At 40.6% G+C, this 25,649-nt stretch overlaps 1 protein-coding gene across 2 annotated transcripts; it reads right to left on the bottom strand.

The window, feature by feature from the left end:
• On the bottom strand, positions 219-22,851 carry TNFSF11 (TNF superfamily member 11). 2 transcript variants are annotated; one of them, XM_021375159.1, is made up of 5 exons: positions 22,630-22,851; positions 15,225-15,392; positions 8,181-8,226; positions 7,998-8,096; positions 219-2,178 (listed from the first exon to the last, which is right to left on the bottom strand). In XM_021375159.1, the coding sequence occupies exons 1-5, from the start codon at positions 22,849-22,851 to the stop codon at positions 1,757-1,759; spliced, it is 957 nt and encodes a 318-aa protein (XP_021230834.1). In that variant the 3' UTR covers positions 219-1,756. The 2 variants fall into 2 exon arrangements, with proteins under 2 accessions (XP_021230834.1, XP_021230840.1); XM_021375165.1 differs by lacking the exon at positions 22,630-22,851 and adding an exon at positions 22,479-22,556 and having other exon boundaries at positions 1,757-2,178.

Raw genomic sequence — 25,649 nt, 5'->3', positions numbered from 1 at the left:
GTTTTCCCCACATCATCCTAAGAGTACCCAAACACTCCTAAAGCCTCTCCCAACGCCTCCTCAACAACTGTTGTTCCCTGCCCAGATGTACCCTAAACATCACTGGTAGTATTTGCAACTCAATCCCCATGCTCCCCATACCCACCCTCAGATTCCTACCACCTACCATTTTTAGCCAAGCAACTATACAAGAAACAACACATGTAGCGGCTAGCTAGAAGGTTCCCCATATTTATTTGTTGGCTAATACGAACAGTGGCCAGCCACTGACAAATCACGTAAAATGGCTGAGTTGTTCTCAGCTGTCAGTTCTCACAAAAAAAACTGTAAGAATACCTCTTAACACTGCCATTCATCTGCCACAGCTGGCAGAAAGGCACAGAGTTTCAAAAGCTACAAGGGGAGAAAAGGACAGGCAATGCAATGACATAAGCTTCACTTTTTTCAGGAAACTAGGCTAAAAAATGTCATTACAGAATGTATAACTTGCAGAATTTGTTGGAGGAAAATATGCCTGCATAGTAACTATAAATACCCCCAATATATTTCTGTGGCTTATGATGTTGTTGTTTTTTTTAAATGTAACACCATATTTGTAATGTTAATTACCCTCCAGGTTGGAAAGGCACCCAGTGACCAGCATTCTGGTGTGATTATTCATGACTTTGGTGTAAAATTCCCTCCCCTCCTCCCAGTAATACTGACAAGTTTAACAGAAATCTATTAAGTTAAAAAGAACAAAGATATATTACATTTGCTAATTGCAAACAACCTCTTTTAGCTGCAATTTTTCCCATTGGGATTAAAAAGTGCACTAGTTAAACGTGTCTGTACATTAAAAACAGTATAAAACATTAAATATACAAACAGCAAGAGAATTTAAATATCTCGTATCAAATACTATAGGACAATATAATTTACATTTTTTTCTTTACACGAAACATTACACCTGAAATATAACTTTAGATATTACAGAATATAAAAATACATACTTTTGTCTAAAAAATGTCTTTGCAGGTTCTGGCACAATGTAATACTTTAAAGGCATACCGTATTTTGGCAATCTGTATTTGCAATTAGCTGTGCAACAATAAGAATGACCTGTAATTAACCTTTTAGAACTGCAAGGCCAGAAGATCTTCCTCCTTCCTGGAATAGCCCTTTTAGTCAGATAAAAACTTAATTTGGACTGTTTAGGTGTTCCGTGCCAGGGCTTGAAGGCTCCAACCTTAATCCAGCAAAGCAAGAACATGCTTAACTAAACATGTGAAAAACCACATCAAATGCAATGGAATTAGTCATGCGTTCACAATCTTTGCTGTCTCAGGGTCAGAATGCTCAGCCCCAAGCAAAACTGAGCACCAAACACAATCTGGAAGCCAGTTTCTGCCCTGCCCTGTTTGTGCCAAAACTAGCAAGAGTAGCACAGGTTATGAAGTCTGGTCAGGATGTGGAAACAAATTCAGCAATATTAATTGTTCTACTTTCAGTTCAACCAATGTAAAATCAGAATGACTCTACCAAAGCCAAGGGAGACATATGAAGTAAAATCAGTCTAAGACTGAATCAGGCTATCTATATAATTATATCCTTGATTTATGGAACTGTTGCTAGAATCAGCACAGGGCAAAATGTGCCTTTGGAGATATATGTTTTATACAGATGCAATTGGGACGCAAAAGATTTTCAGCTCTGTCTTCAAGTTGTGTCTGGACTACAAACCCCCCACCCCCAAAATTTCAGCATACTAAAAGATTCAGTCTAAATCCCTTACTTTAAATGCCCCAAAGTAAGTTGCTTCTTGTGATGAATCCAGTAACAATGGGTTTGATACCTGGATACTTATCATATCACCAGATTTTAATTTTAAAAATCCTCCTATGTTTACAGAATAAAAATGAAATTCCGAATTCCCTGACCAGTATTTGGTGCTTCCTCCCTTCATCAACACATCAGAGCGCCTTATTTTAAGGTTTGTCTTAGTCATATACACCATCAGCTGAAGCCCTCTTTTAGTCAGGTTTCCTGAAGTTTCATGATGTCTAAAACAAATGTTGGCATAAAGGTAGTAAAATCCATCTTGATTAACGATCAGTTTCCCATCACTGAACGTCATATTTGATAAGTTTGCCTGGCCTTTGTCATGATGCCAGGATGTAAGGTTCACTTTGCGAGTTCCTGAAGAGAGGAGAGAAAAAAAAATAATTTATAAACATTTCACGAAAGTCAACATTTAAAAAGCTAATCTCAATTTTTTTTAAAATTAACACCAACTACTGTTATATAGGCTAAAGCAAAGTTTAAAGCTTCTGAGTATGAGTCAATTTGTGACAAAACCCCACCAGAAAATTCCTTTTTTCATCATCTGCTGCTATTTGCTATTTGCAATTGTCTGCCCTCCCATAGAACATCCACTGGAACTTGGTACAAAACATTTGCTTGGCCAGTAGTTTAATTATGTCCAGCAGTCGTACAAGCTCTGTACAGTCATAGCATGCCATCTAAAGCTTTATTCAGGTAACAAACACTTGAGAGGAATTTGAAATGAAAAACTGCTAACAAAAACAAAAGCAAATCTTGTTATGATACTTCAACTACAATTTGCAAGGAATAGCTAAACAGAACCTGAAAGGAACTTGAACTTATATTTCCCCAAATAGAAGTTTCTGAAACCTTCACAGTTCAAGTTCTTGAGACTACAGCAGTACCACTATAAGCATAGTTCCACTTGAGAACAAAAACCAATGAAACAAAAACATTTTACAACTGTGCATCTTTATAGCAAGGGGGTTGGATCTAGACGATCTTTGAAGTCCCTTCCAACCCAAACCATTCTATGATTCTATGAGTTTTAGTATACATTTGTTGGCTATACTTTATATATACTCTTATTATACTCTTTATATATACTCTTCAAGTATTTATGACAAGCGTTTCCATGCAAAAACAATGTTTGGATTTAATCTGATTTTTAGAATACACCAGAAAAAGGCTCTAAAATCTCATCTGTTCATATCTTAGTGCCCCCACAGCAGAATCCTGCTTCTGAACAAATATTTACAGTTGCCAATTACAGCTATTCAGGAGGTTTTATTCAGTTTTGTTCAGTTTTACTTTGTCTCATATCTAGAGGTAGGTCTTGGGATGACAGCTTCAGGAAGAAAAGCTTTGTTCTAGATGGTTTGCTTTTTTAAAAAAAAAAAACATATTTCAGATTCCCAACTAGAAACAATGAGCGGATATTCCACACTTGGAGAACAGTCCCCTTCAAATTATCTTAAGCTGGAGATCCACAAATTAGGAAAGAATATAACCGCTGTATTTTCTCCCTCTCTGTCCACAGAGCATCACATACATGAGAAACAAAATACACACATGGCAGTTACTGTTTGACCACCAAAAACAATTAATAGAGTACATCTAAACAAGCATTATTGAACTCCTTCTAGCAAGCACATATAACTCCTTTCTGCTCTGCCTGCATGATGAGAGGCTGGTCAACAAGTCCCTTATCTGTTAGAGTGACTGAATGTTCTGTAAAGAGAGTGAAAGAGTAGCTGAGACACTGGCAATGTTTAGATTTGTCAGCTCTGAACTGTCACAGAAAGCTAACTTCGTATACGCAGGTCCAAGTGTCTTCCCGGAACTCTGGTCTGACAGGCACTTCCTGGTTGCTGTCCTCAAGTAGCCACACTGTATCATCTTGTAAGAGGTTTCAAGTTGGTCAAGCCTCAGAGGTCATTTCATTTAGATCCTACTGTGCTAAGAGATGCCTTGATAGGAGGTCAGGCAGACTCAGAAAGAGCGTTTGAGTCTTCCTTTCAAACCTCGTCACATTTGACACCTCAGTTTGGTTTACTGTCACAGTGTTAAGCAGCAGTCTGCAACACAGCCCAGGTAGCACAGTTACTAAGGCATACCTATTATGCAGAGGTTTACCATGCTGCTCTAATGAGGAACACCTCCCATAGCACACACCTCGCATTCCCTTGCACCTCCTCATTTCCAGCACCATCCAGCACTCACCTCAGCTCTCAGAAAAACAGGAATGGGCAATAACAGGTGTAGAAGATCCAGTCAAGATCCATGAACATCTCCACACAGAGGAATATCAGCACCATTCTGAGAAAGCCACACAGGCCCTGACACTTCCTGGGATGCAGCGTGGAATGGAAGAGCCACTACAACCTACCATTTATTCACAAGACACATAATGCACTACACAACAGATGAAGGTTGGACAACTCGTTCTCCTAACCACTACCAACTTTCAAAGAAAAACCATTTCTGTTTACCCACAGCAGCAGACTTGCATAGGTACCAGAGGACCATAAATCTTTGGCTTCTAGTGCATCTACCTGCCTGATAGGAATATTTATTACTCTATCTTCTCCACATCAAACCAAAACAATCTATTCCCACTAAAGTTTCCAAGGCCACTTAGTGTCCTGTCCTCCAAGCATGTACCCAGGCATGCCCAGAGAACTGCCAGTGCTCACAAGCATCCTGGGGAACAGCCACAGGTACATTTGATTAAAGACATTTCCTGGATTTGTTTGTGCATAAATTAGAGAGTGTAAGTATGGACAGGGGAATTTGAGAGCTACGAGTCTCCCCTAATTGCCAAGGACAAGTGGCTTTTGCGTGTGAGAGGAATACTTTAATGGCAGTCCCGAACAAAAAAAAAAAAAAACAACCTTTCAGCCTTCCCACCCCTCCACAAAAACTTGTGCAAAGCACAGGCTTTAATAGCAGAACATAAATAGCTGCTCCCCTATGGCTCCAGTGTAGCCAAGTAGAAATTATCCAAGCAAATTCATACAGGAATAAGCCTTATTGTGTGTAGTACCTCTAAAAAATTCTGAAAACAGTCAACTAAGTCTCTTATCCTGGAATTATTCAACAGCAAAAGAATGCTGAGAAAGTGGTACCAAAGCACATCTCAGAAGCACTACTGGTAGCTGAAGAAGTTGTAGGACTTCTTTTACACAGTGTTAAGTCTGCCAGAAATACTGCTCCAAGAAACTTGGGCTACCCTGAAAAGGAGGAGGACAGGTGAGAAAATAGGGCCTACATTAGTGCTTGGACTGGCAAAGGACAGAGGTACATCAGAGATCTGGGCAGAAAGGTATACATATGACCAAGCAGAAAGGCATGCCAGCATACTGTGACTGACTGGTGACACACCGAGGAGTTTACAGGCAGATTTTATTCACCTGCCAATAAACTTTGTAGTTGCCAGACTCAATAACCAAGTAGCAATTCTGAAGAAATCCTCAGGAAAAATGCATGGTTTGCTGAAGGGGGGAGATGGAAAATAGGTGCCACAGTCACTTGTATTTGCGATGCTGAAAGTGACTATGGGTGAAATTTGTTCACACTTCGGTGCTGAGAGCAATACATATCATTCATCCATGGTTAGGTGGAGAGGCAGACCAAGAGATGGAGGATGATCTTATCTACTGATTTAATTAGACCTGTTTTGAGCAGGAGATTAGCCTAGATGACCTCTAGAAGCCCCTTTCAACCCAGATTATAATGCTATGACTAAGTAAACCAATGTAGATGGATGTTTTGCAACAATTCAAAGCTTGAAGAGGTTTGCCACAGCCAGTGACACAGCACAAAGATACATGCAATGTTTAAGCAGGCTCTCAGGGCTTCAGGTGGTTACACATCCAAATCTGGAGACACCAAAACAATAAATATCCCAAAAGACATGCAGAGGAGAAAGCTGGAGCACACAAGTGCAAAGTTAGCTGCGACTGAAACTCTAAAACATAATAACCCATGTTATGGGACAGTCAAAAGTGCTGTAATACAGTATCTTTTGAGAGAAAATTCATAATGGAGCCATGGAAAAAATAACATAAGGCAAGTTATGTTGACAGAAAAGGAAGAAGTCAGAGATAATGACTAAGGTAACCTTCCAGACACGGTAACAAGGATTAAAAAAGATAATTCACAGTCTTTCTGGTAACTCAAGACAAATCTAAATGTCTTAGATGTTTGCAAGCATGAACTGAGACTAATACAATTTCAGGTATTCAGGTATTTGAAGAGAGCAATTGAGTTCCAGTAAAATTAATTAGTAAGAAAGAAGATGATGGGAAGGTAACAGAAGAAAGAAACCCAGTGTTTATTACTCTTCTGCACTGCAGCAGCATTCAGGTATAAATAAAGCCTGAGGAAAGGGCTAAAGTGCTGTCTGCTCTGAAAAACCTCCACTGGAGGCAAAGGGCAGTGAAGCCAAAACTGTAGCTGTAAATAGCTCAAAATACTACAGTGTTTCTTTAGACAGTTAAAGGTACCAATTCACATCCCAAATTATATATTTAACATTTACATCTATTTCTGTTTGTGCTCTTCTCCTTTAAACTACGACAAATTTCTGTAATCAATTTATAAACCAAAATTCACTGCTTTCGTTTAAAACTTAGGTAGGGTTTAAAGTAAGCTCTTGTAAGAAGCAACCAGCAAGCATCAAGCTTAAACCTAAGGCAACAAACCTAGAAAATACACACAACAAACAAAACCACTACGGCTTCTGCAGTCAAATGATGGGTGGGACACCAAGACGTAAGAAGGGTTATTTCCACTCCCTTCCCTGCCATTCCCCAACTGCAGAAGTCCATTTGGGGTTTTTAATTATTGTGAACCAGGTGAATGGAAAATACTCGGTGTCTATTTGTGGTGGGCTTTCACTTGCAAGCTACTCAACCCTGCCCGATGGTTACAAAACTGATTCTTTTTCCTGACATTGTTTATTCTGGGTCAGTGATGACAGCAGAGAACTTGTAATGCTGACAACAAATCTGCTAAGACTCATAGATGGTATAAAATAATTTAGAAGACATGTAGGGCAAGGAAGCATGGGAAGAAAATAGAAATTTGTAGTCAAAGAAAACAGGATAGGAAAGAACAACCCCTAGTGACCCACAGGGAAATTCTTCATCCTTTATGCCTGTCATGAACCTCTATGCCTCCCAGTCAAGTGGGTAGTGCCTCACACCAGTGATAAGACAGCAAAGTGCCTTACAATCAGTAGTAGGTTCATGGTTCCAGCTATCCATAAGGATGTAGTCCCTTACTAATGCAGTGCTCACAGGATCCACAGAAGCCGTCCTTGTGATTAATGTCTGACAACACTCTTCCAATCAAGGGACATATAACCCATGTGCCAGAAATGGAAGGAATAAGCTCAACTCATTGCAATGGTAAGGGGTTGATTTGCACAAAGGAGAAACAAGGTAGTTTTACTACTTGCACTACATTTCTAAGAGCTCCTACAGTCTGTGCTGGAAAAAAAAGCCAGCGAAGAGAACAAGAGCAGTGCTTCCCCTGCTATCACCTACAGACATGCTAACTCATTCCCTAGAAAGTTAATGCAGTGATACACATCACCCAAAGTCATCAACTGCTGGTCCTGGTAAAACACATTTTACAGAGTAACATCCAGACAGCAAATCAAGACCCTAAAACTACCACAGGTAGTTTTCACAAAGTGTGACATGCTCCAGTTCTGTGGATGTATATAACCATCTCTATGACTATGAAATTATCTGAATCTTCCAAAAACAAAATGCTAAGACAAGCTTACTGGTACTTTATCCTCTATGATGGACCTATGTCAACAGCCAAAATCTGACTCAAACAGAAGGTTGTTAGGAGGCATCTGAGCTAGTAAGATAGCTTGTAGAAGTTCTGACTGCAATTTCACAAGTTGCTTAGGCTCTCTGTTTATAAAGCTCTAGATTTGGGTGGTAACAATGCACCTGGAGGGATAAAGAATCCCATCCCTCCAGGCAAAAACCTAACTCCTGGAGTGCAGAAGTGTTTTGTCCCTAGAGAAGACTGCTGAAAACCTCAGGTTTTGGATCTCAACAGAGCCTTCCCGTTTGGTTTGGTTGCATAAAGAAGAAAAGCAATGCACTTAACAACAAAAAATTGAGCACGTTTATAGTAGCGTTAGAAGTATTACTTAAAACTAAACTTACCAGTTGGAATATTCTTATCATCAATAATGAGATGGGCAAAAGGTTGCTTCTCGGGCTTATTTCTCCTGTACAGTTCCATTCCTATTGCCTCCATTGCAGCTGGAATAAAAAGACTTTCATTACCTCAGAAAAAAATAAGTTTAGAACTAAAATCTTATTTCTTATTCATAAACCAGCACCTACCTTTTTCTGGTCTTGGTGGCTCTTTTCCCAGAATACGCTGGACTTCCTAAAAGAAAAAAAGCCATTGCTTTGATGTTGACTTTTTTTTCCTCTGATGTTATGCATTGTAGATTGTACAATTAGAACATAGTGCCATAGGAATGCTGGCTTGCAAGATCACTGCACCATTTATTGGAATAGTGATTAGAGGATTGACAACTATTTCCAGTTACTGAACTTGTTTCACTAACTATAATGTAACAATGATTGCTAAGAACATATCCCATAAAACCATGGAACTTATGAATTGACTTAATTACTCGCAGTTGAAAGGTAATGAAAGAGGCAGCTCTATATCAGGACTAGTGTGTAATCACACAGCTGAGAAAAGCTAAGCACTGCATTTCATTGATGAAGTAAACGAAACCTCCACCCCTTATGCTTGACCACTAACAGGAGAGCTTTCAAGACTAGTAGGTCTTGCAGCCAAGCCTCACTTACAACAAGGTATACAGAAACTGAAGAATTTAGCATTTTCCCTTTTGTTCTGGGCCAAATGGACTGGGTGCCAGAGTCTGGAAGTGCATATTCTCCAAAACTGCAGATTAATTTTAACATGAATGAAACCCACGTAACCCAAAACGAAGAACAGCACAACTAACAGGTATCAGGCACCACAGAAAGCCTTGCTTTTAACAATCCACTCCTGTTTTCTTCATGAGAAAACTTACAGACAGCAGTTTTCAAAAATCTGAGCAACAATCTCTTGTTAGAAGCCTTGTATTGTTAGGTTTATTCCTCAGTTCTGTCCTGTTTCCCCATTACTCGCCCTATCTGTTTCTTATAAAATAACGTTCTTGCTATTGAGATTACCTCATACCATGCAACCATCATGAAGATGGTTAGTAGAAGGAAGCATTTTACTGCAGACAAAAAAAATCCTATTCTTACCACTGAAACCACTACCACTGAAGTGTGGTCCTGCGTTTTGTCTTCATGTCTCATGTATTGTTGGTTGTCTAATTCAACCACGTGTATATACAGTACACCTCAGATTTGGCCAGATCAGCAATATTCCACATATTGTCTATCGCTGTAGTGCTTTAGAATTTGAAACCTTGCTTTGAAAACATCTGAAGTTCTGCTTTTACATAATTCTGAAGCCACCGAGATATCTGTACCACCTTTGCTGTACATTTATGTACTCTCACCTTTCAGTAGGTGTCTAAATGTTAAACCAAAATGGAAAGCCACAGCAGCATGAAAGTTGTAGTATGACTATCAAAGCATAGTACCTCAGCAGAGATATGCTGATTTTGTAGATATGAATCATTAAAAATGCTTTTTACTGTAGAGACGAGAAGAAAAGCAGAAGAATCGCAACTTCAGAAGCGGCAAAACCCACATTCATCTCCACCCCACTTAGATTCACTTCCCCTCTCTGAGCTTCTTACTGAAACATCAGTTCTAGCAGCATGAAAATAAAGCTCAGTTCTAGGAGCTGTGCACCAGCATCAGCTTCTAACCACACCTGATCTCTAACTTCTAATGAAGTAGTAAGAAGAAAAATTGCAAGTGCTAGGTACTAAGGTGATAAAATCATAGAATCAAAAAATGGCTTAGGTTGGAAAGGACCTTAAAGATCATTCAGTACAAACCCCCATGCCATGAGCAGGGTTGCCACCCACTAGGTCAGGCTACCCAGAGCCCCATCCAACCTGGCTTTGGAATGCTTCCAGAGATGGGGCACCCACAGCCTCTCCAGGCAACCTGTTCCAGTGCCTCACCACTCCCTGAGTACAGAATTTCTTTCCAACATCTATCCTAAATTTCCCATCGCTTAAAGTCATTCTCCCTGATGGTCCATCTTGGGATGGTGCTCTTCAGCATCTTTATCAAGAGGACAGTGGGATCAAGTGTACCCTCAGCAAGTTTGCTGATGACACCAAGCTGAACGGTGCAGCTAACACAACAGAAGGAAGCCGTCCAGAGAGACCTGGATAGGCTCAAAAACTGGGCACATGAGAACCTAGTGAGGTTCAAGAAGGCCAAGTGCAAGGCGTTGCACTTGGGTCAGGGCAATCCTGACTGTGAGAAGAACTCCCTTGAGATCAGCCCTGCAGAGAAGGACTTGGGGATCCTCGTAGACAAGAAACTGGAAATGAGGTGACAGCATACGCTTGCAGCCTGCAAGGCCAACAGTATCCTAGGCTGCATCAAAAGAGGGGTGGCCAGCAGAGCAAGGGAGATGATTGTTCCCATCTACTGTGCCCTTTTAAGGCCTCATCTGGAGAAAAGAAAATAAAGAAGTGAAAGACTGGGAGACAGACAAGACTCTCAGAAATTACTGCTCTATAAGTGCCCCAAAACCTTCCCCAGAAAGGGATACTCCTTTGTTTCCTTCCTTTCTTTATGGAAACATTTTGGATGTGGAATCTACTTAAGGATCCTTTATTTCTGGGAGATGCGATAATACACTTGCCTGGAGAGATTGTTGTGCAGATCCAAGAATAGCTATGTACATTTGAATCTCCTAGTATCTGAAATGGTACTAAATGAAATCCCATACCTAGTAACTGCACAGCCCTTGAAGTCCCTGAACTAGCCAGTTGCTATCCTCCTTGCAACTTTTTTTTTTTTTTTTAGGAACCTAGAGTTCTGCTTCTGCATGTTTCCAAAGATGCTGTGGCTTGAACAGCTGGGTACTTCTACCTTCTGAGATCAAACAGTCTGACTCAGCATATTTTCCGTGCAGAAAGGCTGCAGTCCTCATGAAATGCAGTTTGAGCTTTCTTTCTAACTAGTGGTGGTGCTTTTCATCTGCAATGTCACTATTTGGTGAGCAGAACAGCTACCTAGGAAGATCGGAGTCCACTGTTTTCCTCATCTTAATGGTCTTCAACCTACCTATTGCTCTATCACCAAGCTGTAGACTGGACTTGATGGGAACACTCTCAGGTACTCCTCTTGAAGCTAGGCTACTATGCAATGAAAGATGCAAGAATCATCCTGGAATACAGGAAGTTCGATAAGAACATTGAAAAAAACCTTCTTTAATTTGAGGGTGATGGATCACTTGAACAAATTGCCCAGAGATGTCTTAGAGTCTCCTCTGGAGATATTACAAATCCACCTGGATGCTTTCCTGGGCAATCTACTCTAGTGACCATGCCTTAGCAGGGGGGTTGGACTAGATGATCTCCTGAGAACACTTCCAAACCCTACAACTCTGTGATTATGGCAGTAAAAGGAGAGATAAGAATGAGTTCAACACTAACACACTTAAGAAGAATCTGAGTCTGGCTCATGTTGAATGAATCTTCTGTGTGCTTGTCAGTGGATTACAAATAGTTAGCCTGTGGCCAGAAAATGAAAATCCTCCATCAGCTGAGTTCTCCAAACCCTGCACTAGTGTCAAGTTCTTTACTTGATTCTGAACACCCCCACAAAACTCTAGAATTCTTCCCAGTTGCCTAGGCATCCAAAAAGAAACTGGGAGAAATAAATGAACTAGTTTGTAAAGAACAAGGATGGAGCTGTGGGTTTCCTCATGAAGAACATGTATTTCAAAATTGTTCTTGACTTTTTTTTTTTAAAAAAAAAGACTTCACCTGTTTTTACGGTTCCGAGACACTGATACACAACCTGCCTTAGAAGAACTAAACCTGTACTTGCTTCTTGTGATCCTGAAGGGTGTAAGGACTATGCTACCTGGATGTCTAAAGATGCCCTCTTAGTGGGCTTATAACTACATTTTTAAGCACCTGAACATCTTTAAGTACCTCATACTTTCTCACAATGCACACTACCATTAAGAAAGCAGAAACAGCTCAACAGATTTTATAACTAAGACATAACTAAGACTACAAGAGCATGAGAACTCTTAACAAAATATTACCAGTGATTCCCTTTAGACTTCGAACCACACAGCAAAGCGTGCTACCAAACTTATTTTTAGAACAAGTATTTGCAAAAAAAAAATCACACCACACATTGTCTTCCAATAAGCTGCACTTGTACACCTTTGCATCATTTGCTCACTGTCCACCATGTCAACTCTGCTGGTCTGCTTCCCATATTCCAACCTTTTTCATACAATCACTGTTCAAACAACAGACATGCAGTCAGTCACAAAAATAAAAAGTACTTCTTCCTTACTTCAAAAAAATTAAAAAGCCATCAGGAAGCTGCAAAACTTCCATATTTTGAAAGCTAAAACCACGCTTCAAGTGTCTGAAGAGTTTGGAACTGCTCTTTCCTCATGCAAAGCAGGATGCAGGTTTTAACCCTTAGGCAACCATCAGACCTATTGCCACACCAGCATCTCAGGTCTTCAAAACACAAGTCCTACCCTTCAAGTTAAGTCCAACCTTGGACCAGGCCACATTAGAACAAGTAACACTTGTGAATGGTTTTTCCTCCTCTTTGATTATACAATATCTCATGATCTACTCTGAGTAGGTACAAGTAGCCTTCTGAGACTAACCACAAGAGAATCTTAATACATTCACATATTGAGGAAGTTGTGACTAAGGCTAAGGCTCCCCTAGATACGTTTCTTTTTCTTTTCTCAGTGTTTTAAATCCAGTTAATAACAAGAAGTAGTATCTTGTCAGAAACGCAGCACAAGAATGCTAATCAGAAAGGAAGTGAAATAGAAAGTACATATTCTTCAGAAGATTGAAATTAGCTCTGCAGTCTCTATTCAAATGAGAACTCTACTGCCTGCAGAAAAAAGGCATGTAAGGTTGTAGTATGGAAATGGAAGTTTTGACAATTTAAAATAGTCATCCATAAAACCTTCAGTTTGTCCCTAACCACACGCACTTAAAATGTCTGCTAAAAATATAGATCTCTTTATAAGTTCTGCCCTGGAGGTCTACCAACAAAGTACTTTGTTGCCATGTAGGGGACTAGTTTATGCCTGAACTCCCCAAGAAGCTAGAAGCTGGGAATATTGCCAAAAAAAGACACTCATGAACTGACCCAAGATATGTTTGCAGTCCTTTCTACTTCAGACTCATAACAGACTTCATAAGAAATGTGGTTAGTGCATCTGGGTTGCCAAAGGGTTTTTAGGGTTATATGCAAAAAAAATAAGCAAACAGAAAGACTAGGAAAGTATATTATTTGTCTGCTTGAAAGTTTATATACAATAATATTGCATGTGTGTTTTCTACTGAGTAAGCTGCTCCCTCAACAGTATTTTTGTTCTGGAACATGTTTTAATCAGGAGACACATGTTTCTAGATCTGACCTTGCAGCACTACTACACTGGTTTTTGTAACAGTACTGGCAACATCAATCTCTGCTTTAAATTTAAACATTCGTCTACAGGTGTGCAAAGAAAACAGATGAGAGTCAGTGTAGTAAGCTAAAAGCTGTAACCAGACTATAAAATTAAGCAAAAAAAAAAGTTGTCTGTTTTCATTTCCTGAACAGTTTGAATTGCAAAAGTCAAACAATTAAAAAAAATCACAAAACTATTTTTGAAGTGCTCCATTTCAGCCACTTAATGTACTGCCAATGCAAATAAGGACACTTAAAACACAGGTTAGATTCTCTTTTAGGAAAGTGAACTAAGTAGAGAAAATAGGAAACAACTTTCCAGTCATATAGGCTACATTCCACACGAAGGACTGGCCATACTGGAGGAAACATCCAGCTACACCTCTGTCCTTCAGTATAACAGAACCAATGAAAGAGCATAGCTTACAGAACACAACCAAGGATAATTTTACTTTAACAGTATTTCTTTCATTCCTAAGATAAAAATGGAAAAGATGCAAACGTAGCCCCAGGCAAACATTTGTCTATCTTTATTTTTCTGTCATCAGTGTGTGATGACAAAGCATCCAGAACACTGACCCAGCTACTTAATACATTATGTTGCATTCAAAAATTCCAGTCCGATTACTTTGGCAGGGGAAACGTTATTGTTCTCAAACTAATGGTCGTTGACCAAAAAAATTATCCTACTCACTACTTATCTTGGCCACTGACATTGCAGCATTTAACCTCTATGCTGAAAGGCAGGATATACAGCCTCCACTGAAGTCAATGCCTTTGTTGAGTAACCAGAATCAAATGACCAGAACACAGAGCTTCCCATTCACTTACAGTAACAAGCTCCTTACTGTCAAGAGAACTGCTTGAAAGAGCACTCTAGTACCAATGCACAGAAAACATAAGTGGGGTAGAGTCAGAGCCTAAAAAATGCTGAAAGGATGAACAAATCCTACTGAGCTAGCCCACTGTTTCTGAGTTTTTAGAGAAGGTGGGAAGCTCCCATCTTTCCTAAAGTTTTGTTCTGGGAAGGATCTGTCACTATTCAGGGTACTCTGCCATCAAGAACACACAAAGAGATCAAAGGCAGTAACTGCAGCAAGGGGCGTCTGGGTCAGCTCTTCTAGGGTTCTTCATTAAGGCAAATTTACTTTTATTATTTGAGTTTGGAAAACATGCTGTCATTCTCCTCTGCTGGGCAGAAACTGCCTAGTTATCATACTATGGCAAAGCAACTCTTCCATCACAGTGAGAATGGCCTGCACACAACAGATGATTGGACAAGTGAACAAAAAAGGAAGGAGACATCCTTCATTCTGGGTAGTCAAAACTAATATACTACAGTAAGATTAAGAAACAAGAGCAAATGAGAACAAATACTGTCCCTTCCACCTTCCAGACAACATATTGCTTGCAAATGATCTTGGCTTGGAGAATCCTCTCAGGAAGGGTCAGGAAGATCAGTTTAGGGGGAAAAAGAGTGGAACCACCCTTCTTAATGACTACCACTCAGGACCCCCCCCCCAAAAGTCAGAATGGCCAATCAACTGTGATTAGTTTTCTCAGCGTGTATTCAATACTTCCTTAAGCAGAACTAAAACCTGTTTGAATTAGTAAACCAGCAACAGTTTCATAAGCACATTAGGATCTGAGATACAATATCAGATATCACTCAAAGAACAAAACACTGTCTAGAACTTACCTCTGTACGCAGATGTTGGAAAATGTGCTACATTTAATAAGAGCACAAAATAAAGGAAAACGCTATCTGCCACTTACCTTCTGCACAGCTCTCTGGAGAGCCTGCTTCATCCTTCTGCATGATTCTGGCATTAACTTCACTTCTTGATTTTCAAAGGGCGAGTCTTCCAAGTCCATACTTTCTTGAGATCTGAAAAGCATTCTGACACAGTGTGCATCTTCTTTTGAAATTCTACTAGGATCCATCTGAAACAAGAACAGAAGCACAGCCACACTTTTAAAAGTCTGTTTAATAGACAATAAGAACATTTAAGTCAGGCAGAATTTTCAAACATCTAAAATTCTGGCAATTGGCTAAGTTTATTATCTAGAGATTCATTCTAAGAAATGAAGATAGAAAACGTTTCCCATAGGAAGGTTTACTTCATCCAACAGGTGTTAAGATAGAAGAATAAATTATATTCTGGAGCCACCTAGCTCATTAGCTTAGACTTAGACTGGATACCTGACTTTTCAAAGGTTAAAGAATAGTCCTACCTTCAGAATAAAAATTAATAATTCTGAGTTCCATGTTTAGACCACTCAACACAGTACCAAAATTACTTTAGCAGGCAACACACAGCCATCCTACCTGTAAATACTAGTTTGTAAGATGACGCACAGATGTCAAGAGCAGCACTTGCGGAATGTATGTACACCATCTAACACATCCTTTTCAACAGGAGAAACAGAAGTACAGAAACCATCTACCAAAACCTATTTTGCAGGCAAGATGTACTGCTTCATGAAACAGTTGCTGAGATGGTACAAACTCAGGAAGACCAGAAGACAAGGAAACTGTACTACAAAACACCTCTTCATTGGACAACGTTTAGTAGATCTTAAATATATGCAAGATATTTGTATCAATTAACCCTTGTAACTGAATCAAATATACTTTTAACTGTAAGCTTAATGCTCCTGGGTTTTACCAGTTAAATGATTTAGAAGGATATTCCAAGGATCAAGATTGTGCCTTGGCAGAGTTCAATTGCACAAACTATTTAAGCCATTTCACCCTTTCTCTCCCTTTCCATACACCTTACATGTAATGGATATTAAGCAATTTTGTTCAGAGCTAGCCTAAGCCTTTCAGTAACTGATCTTGGCATGTATTCTGATTTTACATCAGAAGAGTTTGCACACTTTAAACTTGCTCTGAGTTCTCTAACTGTATCTGCCAGTCTAATAAGAACATATACTTCTGCTGTTTTCCATAACGTAGGAGCAAAGCACAAGTTTACAACTAAGTATTACAATATTGCAGATAACCACGATGAGGGAATATTATCCATTAAGGATAACATCAAACCAGCAATCGCTTTCCTTTAACATACCATTGAACAAAGCAGAGCACCGAAAGGAACTTTCACAAATTCACAACAGCCACAATGAATCAGATTCGTTATATCGATTGGATGTGATGAACAGGAATTACATTTCCTAAGCCCCAAAATAAAACCAAACTGACTTAAAACCATAAGGCAGGATTACAAAGGTTAACTTGAGTCTACAGCAGGCAGCAATCAATCCAACAGGCACACGTGGTGAATAAACATTTGTTGCACAGTCAGCAGCATCAAGAGCAAGTTGCCTTCTCCATCACCATCCTCTCCCTGAAAGCTTCTCAAGAGCTGCCTCATTCATTCAAACCAACACCAGCCTCCACAAGATGGTTTAGCTGTCTCACTTATCTCTGGAGATTTGAAAATGAACAGGTCAGAAAAAGTTCCCCTGAAGATCAGCAGATGCCACAGCTTTGAGTAAAACAGCTGAAATGAGTTACAGCATGGCTTGGAGACAGTAACATCTTCCTGGGGTGGCCTGACACAGTTGAATACAAAAGGAAATCTATTTATAGCTATTACAACTCTAGCGAGCACTAAAAACTAAGAAGCCAGCTAGTGCGGCCCCATTAACTGTTTAAGTAGTTCTAAAAGAGCATCTCCGTGCCCTCACCTTCTTCACAATGAAATCCTGCTTCTGGCTCTCAATCTTCTCTTTAAACCAGTACCAGGGATGAATTCCTGCTGATCTAGTTTCCTGAAGAATGAGCACCCAGAAGCCGCCTCCTGCAAGTGTCAGACAAGCATCAGAGCCAACACAGGCACAGGCATGAAGGAGCAGGTGGGCAGCATGAGCGTCGACGACCATAAAAGCGCAACCTAAAACTATCTCTCCCTGTAGGCTCTGCAAGTATTCAGAAGCTGAGATTCAAAAGCAAATGGAGCAGGGAGGGGGGAAAAACAATGACCACTATCAGCTGTTAAAAGGCAGTCAATACAGAATGACCTGGGTTGGACAGTAACTTGGAAAGGTGCCTGGTTCAGTCCCTTGTTTGAAGCATGACCACTTGTAACTTAAGGCAGATTGCTTGAGGCCTTGCCTAGTCAAGCTTTACCGCATTTCCCCTTCAATCTCTTCAGGCAAAGTGCTCTACAATTTAACCTCTTCTATTGTGTAAAATTGTAAAATGATGAGCAGTTGGAATTCTCCTTCCTGCAGTTTATAACTGCGCCTCTTAGTTTTGCTCTGCACTTCCAGAGAGCCTGCCTCCACCTTTTATACAATCCCACTTCAGCTAGCCAGAAACAGTGATTAGACTCCATCTCAGTCTGTTCTTCATATTGAAAGAATCCAGCTCCACATTTCTGATATGCTACAGCCCCTACCTATCCCAGCAGTCATCTGATAGACGCTCTCCAGTTTGTTGATACGCCTCCTGTGTTGAGGCATCCAAATAGGATTCACACCCCAGATGTATCCTCCTCTGTTGCTGTTATCAAAGACCTGAGGGAATTAGTGTCTTCAACGTGATGTTGATAAATTTAAGTCTTCTCCCATCCACACACACCACTGGACAGTAGATAGAGAGCCATAATGGATAACTGCCAGTAGATACTCTCTTTCATCAGTAATACTACTAGTGAAAAGGTATTACACAACTTTCTGAATTTATTTAAAGACATCTTCTGAAAAGTAGACAAGAAAACTAGGTTTTAAAGCGGAGATTATGAAAGATCATTTTTCACAAGGGCATGAGCATCCAGCATGACAAACTGCACATCGAACAGACATTCAGCTATCACCCAACCGTTATCAGTCAAACACATCTCACAATGCTGCACCAGGACAGCAGCAGCAGCTTGTACAGAGGCACTTATTCAGATTACAGCTTATCTGCTGAAGGCTTAAGACAGAAAACCAACATCTCTGCACCTCCAGTTACAAGACTGAAGGTTTAATGGAAACACTGATAGCTTCAGCAACCTAAATTGAAGCTGTGTAACCCATCCTGACGAGTTATGAGTTTCCAGAGATTGTGTGCCTTGATAAGGCAAAGCTCTGATCATGGGACTAGCTAGCCTACCCTGGAGGTCCTTACCATTTTCAAAGAATACTCAAGTCTCCACAACTTAACCATGGAAATTAGCTCGCTTGTCTGAACAGATACTCTCAGCAATCCTGCCACTGAGCTGCCATAGATGTAAACAGCAATACCAAGCACCAAGACCATTGCTGTGGGCAGTAAGTAATGAACAAAAAAAACTTTCAAGGACACATTCTGAGGAGATCTTCCAAAGAGCCAAAATGAAATACCAGAATGGTCTACTGAGAGCAGCTTGCTAGCTCACAAGGCACAGAAGAGTAGCCTTTGAACAGAGACCTTCAGCACAAAGTCCTAAAGATTTCAAACTTGGAAGCATCAAGACACAATCAACAGTATTGGAGAAAGGTTTACAACACATTAAGGAAACTAAATATCCTAGACATACTATGGCCTTTTAAGAGAACATCTATTATTTTAACTGTGTTACTATTGTGTGTACTATCTACAATGTCTGACCTCGAAATGAGATCACACCATTCAATGCCCTCTGATATCAACATTTTCCAGGATCTCTCATCATTTTAGTTGCATCTCTGGACTCCTTTCAGATCAATCAGGGCAGTCAAAATAAACTCCAATACTGTGGGTGAGACCAGAGGAATTTCTAGAATTAAGAGCCAATCTTATGACAATAAAAAGTCCACTCTGATTTTAAAAGACAATACAATCCAGCCAATCTAGTAACACATTGCCTTTTTTTTTTAAACAGTATGACATTCTGTACTTCCTCCTTAAAATAAGCCATTTATACTGTACTTGTTTTCAAACCTAAACCAAATTCCAGCTTAATCATATCAGTTTACACTTCGTTATTTTTCTTAACTACCAAGAAGAGGCTCTTCCAGACTTCCAGAAAGTGCTGGTGACCTCTAGCAAGTGGTTTGCTGTTAGTCACTGCCAACAGATTTTAGATGAAGCCTGAAAGGAGACTGTTTAAAAACGCTGCAGCAAAAGTCAGAATTCCACAGATGTATGAAATGGTAATAAAAATCTGTCTTCCAGATCCCCATTTATCTAAATGTGACTGGTACAGTAGAATACTCAACACCTGTACAGACTATTTTCTCAAATGGAGAAAAATAAATAAGCTTGGAATTTCAGGTTAGACTACAAAAGCTTGACATCCAACCTCCACATCTAGCTTTGAGCGCTTCCAGCTTGTTTCAGTGCTCACTGGTTCAGACAGCATTAAACCAAATTCATAATGTTTTATGACCTGAGTACAGTAAGGAAACGGACCAGAATGAAGAATGTAAAAGGAGAGCTTCTGAAGACTGTATTTTGTCACCTAGCAATGAAAATTAAGTAAAATACTCAGCACTCCCACCTTGTGCTGTGCCTGAGTCTCCATCATCTCCAGCTGTATGGAGTATCTAACTCAATTTTGACTGCTTTTTCATCATCCATGAGCAAATATTTCCCACAAAGCATAACCAAAAAGAAATACCAAGAGCAACACATTTTGTTAGCATTTAATGTCTTGGGTTCAGAACTTTGCACAAGATGCTCCAAAAAGAAAAGCCTTTATCTTTTTACAGTTCAGAACGTCATTACTGGAATACTGAATGGTAGCATTCAACTCCTAGCTTTTTCTTTTTTAAGCAAATATACCAGCTCCTTGTCTCATTCACATTGTGCTACGTTATTTCTTGGCCACAAACATGTTTACTCATGAAAATCTGGTGTCAGCCTTAGTTTTGTGTCTTGTGAAATTCCAAATGCTCAAGCCACAAAATAAACAAAACTAAGGAAAAACCAAAACCTCAGTTATTGTCTCAGCTCATATTGTGTCATGATCCAGCCCAAATGATTTTATGCAAATGAAAATAAAGAAGCGTATGGTAAAATTGAGTCAGAGTTTACTCAGCCTCTTAAGAGTTTTAAGGAGCTTGTATAACAGTCACATTTAATTGTATAAATTCTTAGTATGAGCATACAAAGTCAAATCTTGCTAATTCACATTTGGTTGTCCAGTAGCCAATTCATATCTTGTGAAGTACTACTTCTACTATTAACTTCTCATTATTTTTTTTAATCAAAATACTCCACAGTTCTTTAGTTCTGTTATTAAAAAAGTATGAATTTAGATAATTAAATTTAAGAGCAGATAGATTAATGCAATTAAATTTGACAGCAAATTTTTCAAACAAAGCAGACATAGTGCCCCACACAAATATAACAATTTGCAAGGCAGTTAAGTAAGATTTAACTTCTAGAAGATCTACTGCATTTTTTTCTCCCATTTGTGATATTACACAATAAGAAACTGGTGAACAAATACGGATTATCATATGTTATTATTGTGAATTACCTACTTTAAAAGTATGCTTATTAGTCTATTTTTCTGTGATGGCAAAGATGACATGTTTACTATTAGAAAATTCTCAGGCAAGGTTTCAGTCAAGTCTACATCTAACTACGTCACATCTTTTAGTCCTTTCAGAACTTCACGTTTTCGAAGGACTCCATCCAACAGCACTACTCCAAAACTACAGGAACCAGAAACTGGAAAGAGACTGCCAAAAGCAGAATTACACCAGACTATGTAAATTTTAAAATAAAGGAAGCAAAACAAGAATAGCTTTTATGGTAAGAAAATTTTTTTTACACTTTGTTGGGCACATGTGAAGCACTGACATGAACCTATCAGAAAGAGCCCAGAATAAGGGAAGGGAGGGGAGAAAGAGAGTGGGAATACAGTGTTTAAAAAAGTGTACTCGTATTAACTATTTTGATTGCAATGGCTCTCTAGTACATCAATGTGCAGCTGCGCACTTCTATGAGCTGTATTTTGACAAAGATGTCTTCACTAGTTTGTGCACACCTGGAGCGAAAAGCACTTTGCCATATGTTGAAGTAGGCATTAATTTGTGACACTGTCAGGCAAACAAGTAGCTGTAAGCTACTTTACAATGAGTCTCGGGAATTAAACGTCACTCCTCTGAAGCGTATGGGATACAATCAGTTAAGTATCATACTACTGCTCCAAGAGCACATATATTTTGCTTTTGTAAAAGCAACAAATGAAGCCATCACAGGTAACAATATATGAATTACACCACAAAATAAGCGACCAGTACCATTATTGTCTATTTGACAACTGTTCAACTGTTTAAGTGAGGACGCACTTGTGCAACAGCTATTTTCAGAGTGCACTTTGTTAAGAAATCCAGCCTGCCTTTGCCACATCAAGATCAAGCACATCTACCTAGAAAGTCAACCGGAAGAAACAGGTTTCCACTCCCACTAACTTCAAACAGAAAGCACAAACAACACCAGCAATACTTCTACGAAGGCCACCAGATCTGCGTTAACAGAACTAGCGAACCATCGATAAGAAGCCAAGCAGGCAGCTACAACCTGGCCCTGAGAAGCAAACTCCCTACAGCCCCCCACTTCCTCTGGGGAGGCCAAGTAGCATAGGGCAAATGGATGCAGGCAGCCAGCCCAGCTGTTTCCAAGAAGCAGGCTCCTTTTCTCTCCAAAACCCTAGCCACTCAGCAGCTCTTCACCCTGCAGCAGCATCTCCCTGTGCCCTCCGAGGCACTGCCTACCTCTCAGATAGACCTGCAGCATGGCTGGGCTTCTCTACAGGCACACAGGAGACCCCGCTCCTAGGTGACTCAGCCCAGGATGAGGGCCACACCACCCCAGATATGGTGTTTTTCTGTTTGTTTTCCACCTCCAAGAAGCTTCTTGTGCTGGTGAAACCCATATGACAGGCGAAGACCTCAACCACGTGAAACCTCCAACCAAAAACTGATCATCAATAACCAAAGGCCCCCAAGGCTGGAGGGGAAGCCTTCACAACCAAAGTCCACTAAGGCTGGAGGGAAAGCCGCTGAGCTACCACCGGCCCTGAGGACCCCTCACACCTGGCCACGCAACCCTATGCATCCTACCTCAGGCCGAGCACCTCCAGCCACCAGGACGACACACAGCCCTCCATCCTGACGACCGCTCTAACCTGGGCCAACTTCAAAGCCAGACCAGGTCTCTGGCTTCCTTTATTATCACGCTTCTTATTCTCGGCGAGCGAGAGGCGCCGCTTACCTGAGCTCGGAAATAGAGGAAGAGGGCGACGCTGCAGACCACCTGTCCCAGCCCCAGCAGGACGAGGGCGGCCAGGAGGGAGCGGGAGGCGGTCGGCGGGTGCGGGTGTGCCGGCAGCGGCGCCACTGGCGGCGGCGGCGGGGCGCTGTCGTGGGCGGCGCCGCTGCCCACCTCCTCGGAGCCGCGCAAGTACTTGGTGTAGTCTCGGCTGGCTCGCCGCATGGCGCCGCGGGCACTCCGCTGGGTCGGCTCCACACACGGCTCCACGGAGCACCCCGGCCTCGACAAACAGCCCCGCCGCCCCGGCCGGGAGCTTCTTATAAACTGGGCGGCCAATCAGCCCCAGGCGGTGCGACCCGCCCTCCCGCCGCCGCCACCCCTCCTCACCGCCCCCTTCCCTCCCCGAGCTCGCTCTGTACCCGCCCCGAACCCGGACCCCGGCCTCCTCTGCACTATCGCTCAACTGTCTCTCTGATGGTCAGGTTGCCCAGTTCAGCGTGTGGCGCGAAGGGCTGTCAGCTTCTACAGTGTCTTAACTCACCCTTCAATCAGGCCAGGTTAAAATGAACGCAAACTCTGTTGGCTTGCTCTGTCCAAAGCAGGCAAGGAAGTCCTAAAGTTCTCCTGAATCCTGTAGAACTGCTTGTTATAAAGGGAATTCAGATATACAACGGCTGCTCCAAAAGTTATTCTATTTTGATGGCCCACAGTGTCAAATGTTGGTAGTATGAAAATAGAGGCTGAACCTTCCCACCAGTATTCCATTACACGTTGTTGCTGTGTGACAGATGGCAGCAGAGGAGCACTCTGACAGAATGGTGCCTGACATGGAAGTGTGGATGAAGAAAAGGTGTGACACTGAATTCCTCCATGCAGAAGAACTGGCACCCACTGACATTCATGAACGCTTGCTGAACATTTATGGAGACCAAGCAGTGGATGTGAACACAGTGGGGCGCTGGGTGGTACATTTCAGCTGAGGAGCATGCAAAAGTGGTGATGACTGCATTGAAAAATAACGTTTTATAGCTGAGATTTTGCTCTATCAAATAGTGTGCTCATTGTATCTGTTGTAGTTTCCATGGAAATATATAGAAGGCACGACTTTTGGAGCAAGCTACGTATATTTGCAGCCCTACGGGGAAATGCTCTGGACATAAAAGCAAGTAATTTGAAGTCCAAATCAGGCACTGGTGAACATGGAAGAATAACACAGATCCATGTAAGTCATTTGTACTGTAAAAAAAGCGGTTTATTTTTTGGCTCTTGCTACATGACAGAATATCCTGTTTAGGTCTGCATGTTAAGAAACTGAGAAACTTCACCTCCTGAAGAGGCTGATGGAAGCAGACATGATTACATGCTCCAAGAAATTAAAAGAAAACTGTCCAAAATATACTAAACCACCAAGCAACAAATTACTATCAAAATAAGCTGACATCATTTAACACTGTGTTAAATATTGCAGGAACAATTACTTCACCAACAATGAGACACATCTGAGAAATGATGGTGACAGCACCTGTTTCCCAACATCACCCCCCAGGAAGTCATGGAGCAATAGCCCAACCTTGAGTGGCCTCCTCTATCTCTTCTATCTCTTCTTTCCAAATGTTTTCACTTATGCTCAGAAACATTGCTAGCGTTGTGGTCTGTAGGACCACATGAGAAAATGTTTCTCTACATGTGTCTCAAAGAACTTCTCTGAAAACAAAAGGAACATAATCTAGCTACCATCCCCTGCAAAATGACTTTAAAAATAATCTCAAATTATACTCATCTGGACAGCCCATACTGGATGAATCTTGTCTTAGTCTACATTAACTGTTGTGTTGTTTTTTCCTTAATGAGAGAAATAACAGCGAAATATTTTTTTGAAAGTTGTACCTTTTTTTTTTTAAGAGTCTATGTTGTTTTTAAGATCCCGTTGCCAATAAGTCACTAAATGATTGATAAAGTGGAAGTTAGAAAAACATAAGTGATGGTAATAGATCATTTTTTTCATATTTTTCTATGAGAAAGAACTCAGGAAAGGTCTCTGTTCTTTTCACCTTGGAGCTCAATTCTCTTCCTAATGAAGAAGAAAAATACTAATTGCTTCTATTACAACCTTAAGACTTCCATATGGTTTTCTAGATTATTACAGAAGGAAATTCAAGGAGACTTCCACTGAGAAGATATGAGGATCTTCTGACACCATCTTTAAACAGGTTGTTGTATACGAAAACAGTTTTCTTCATAATCACTTCTCCAGGATCGCTGTGTCATAATCTTCTTTCCAGCACCACATTTTGTGTTATCATCATTAACTGTGCTACAACAGGAAGGTGACTTGTAGTGATGCCAGCCTTTTAACTGTCATAAACATTAATGTCATCTATTTCTTCATCTACGATGAGTTCATCCTCACCAAACTACAGATGCAAGTACAAGGAACCAAGTGCTTGTGTCCAAGCATGAGGATATCAGGCTATTCATGAGTCATCTCAAGAAAAAGACTTTAAATAACCATCCCACCAAAACAGTGTGGGTTCCTAGGATACACTAGAATACATAGATGACATCTGGACTGAAAACTTGATTCCCTCATTGATTTCTACCACAGATTTAACAGCCAGAATTGTCCATTAAACTATCTCTGGAAAACTCTTACATCAGCATCAACTTTCTAGACACCACGGTCAACATAAAAAATAGCAACCTACAAACTACCATATGCAGAAAATCCACAGACCAACACACCTCCTTCCACAAACCATCAGCTATCCAAAACAAAGTAGAAAAACTGTGATATAGTACCAGCCCACAAACATCACCTCATTTGCTCTGAGGAGAACGTTCATAGCACACCCTCAGAAAGCAACAGATGATGTCCATCCAATAGTGACACTCCTTTATGATCACATATTTGAAGAAGCCTCCTAAACCTTGTACAAACTTACTACAATACAGAGAAAATCCCTCACTGGTTATCATGCACCACAGTATGCAAGAAATATATACTGGAAAATATTAACAAT

This window comes from Numida meleagris, chromosome 1 (assembly GCF_002078875.1).
Source record: "Numida meleagris isolate 19003 breed g44 Domestic line chromosome 1, NumMel1.0, whole genome shotgun sequence".
Lineage (NCBI taxonomy): Eukaryota > Metazoa > Chordata > Aves > Galliformes > Numididae > Numida > Numida meleagris.
Note: the sequence above shows the minus strand (reverse complement) of the source record. Positions and strands in the feature narration are given on the sequence as shown.

Excerpts from the sequence above, each read along its gene's own strand:
- TNFSF11 (XM_021375159.1), bottom strand. The coding sequence starts at position 22,851 with ATGCGGCGAGCCAGCCGAGACTACACCAAGTACTTGCGCGGCTCCGAG. Across the intron at positions 15,393-22,629 it reads TCCTCTATTTCCGAGCTCAG|ATGGATCCTAGTAGAATTTC; the intron begins GTAAGCGGCGCC and ends TTCTTGTTTCAG. Across the intron at positions 8,097-8,180 it reads GCCACCAAGACCAGAAAAAG|CTGCAATGGAGGCAATAGGA; the intron begins GTAGGTGCTGGT and ends TTTTTATTCCAG.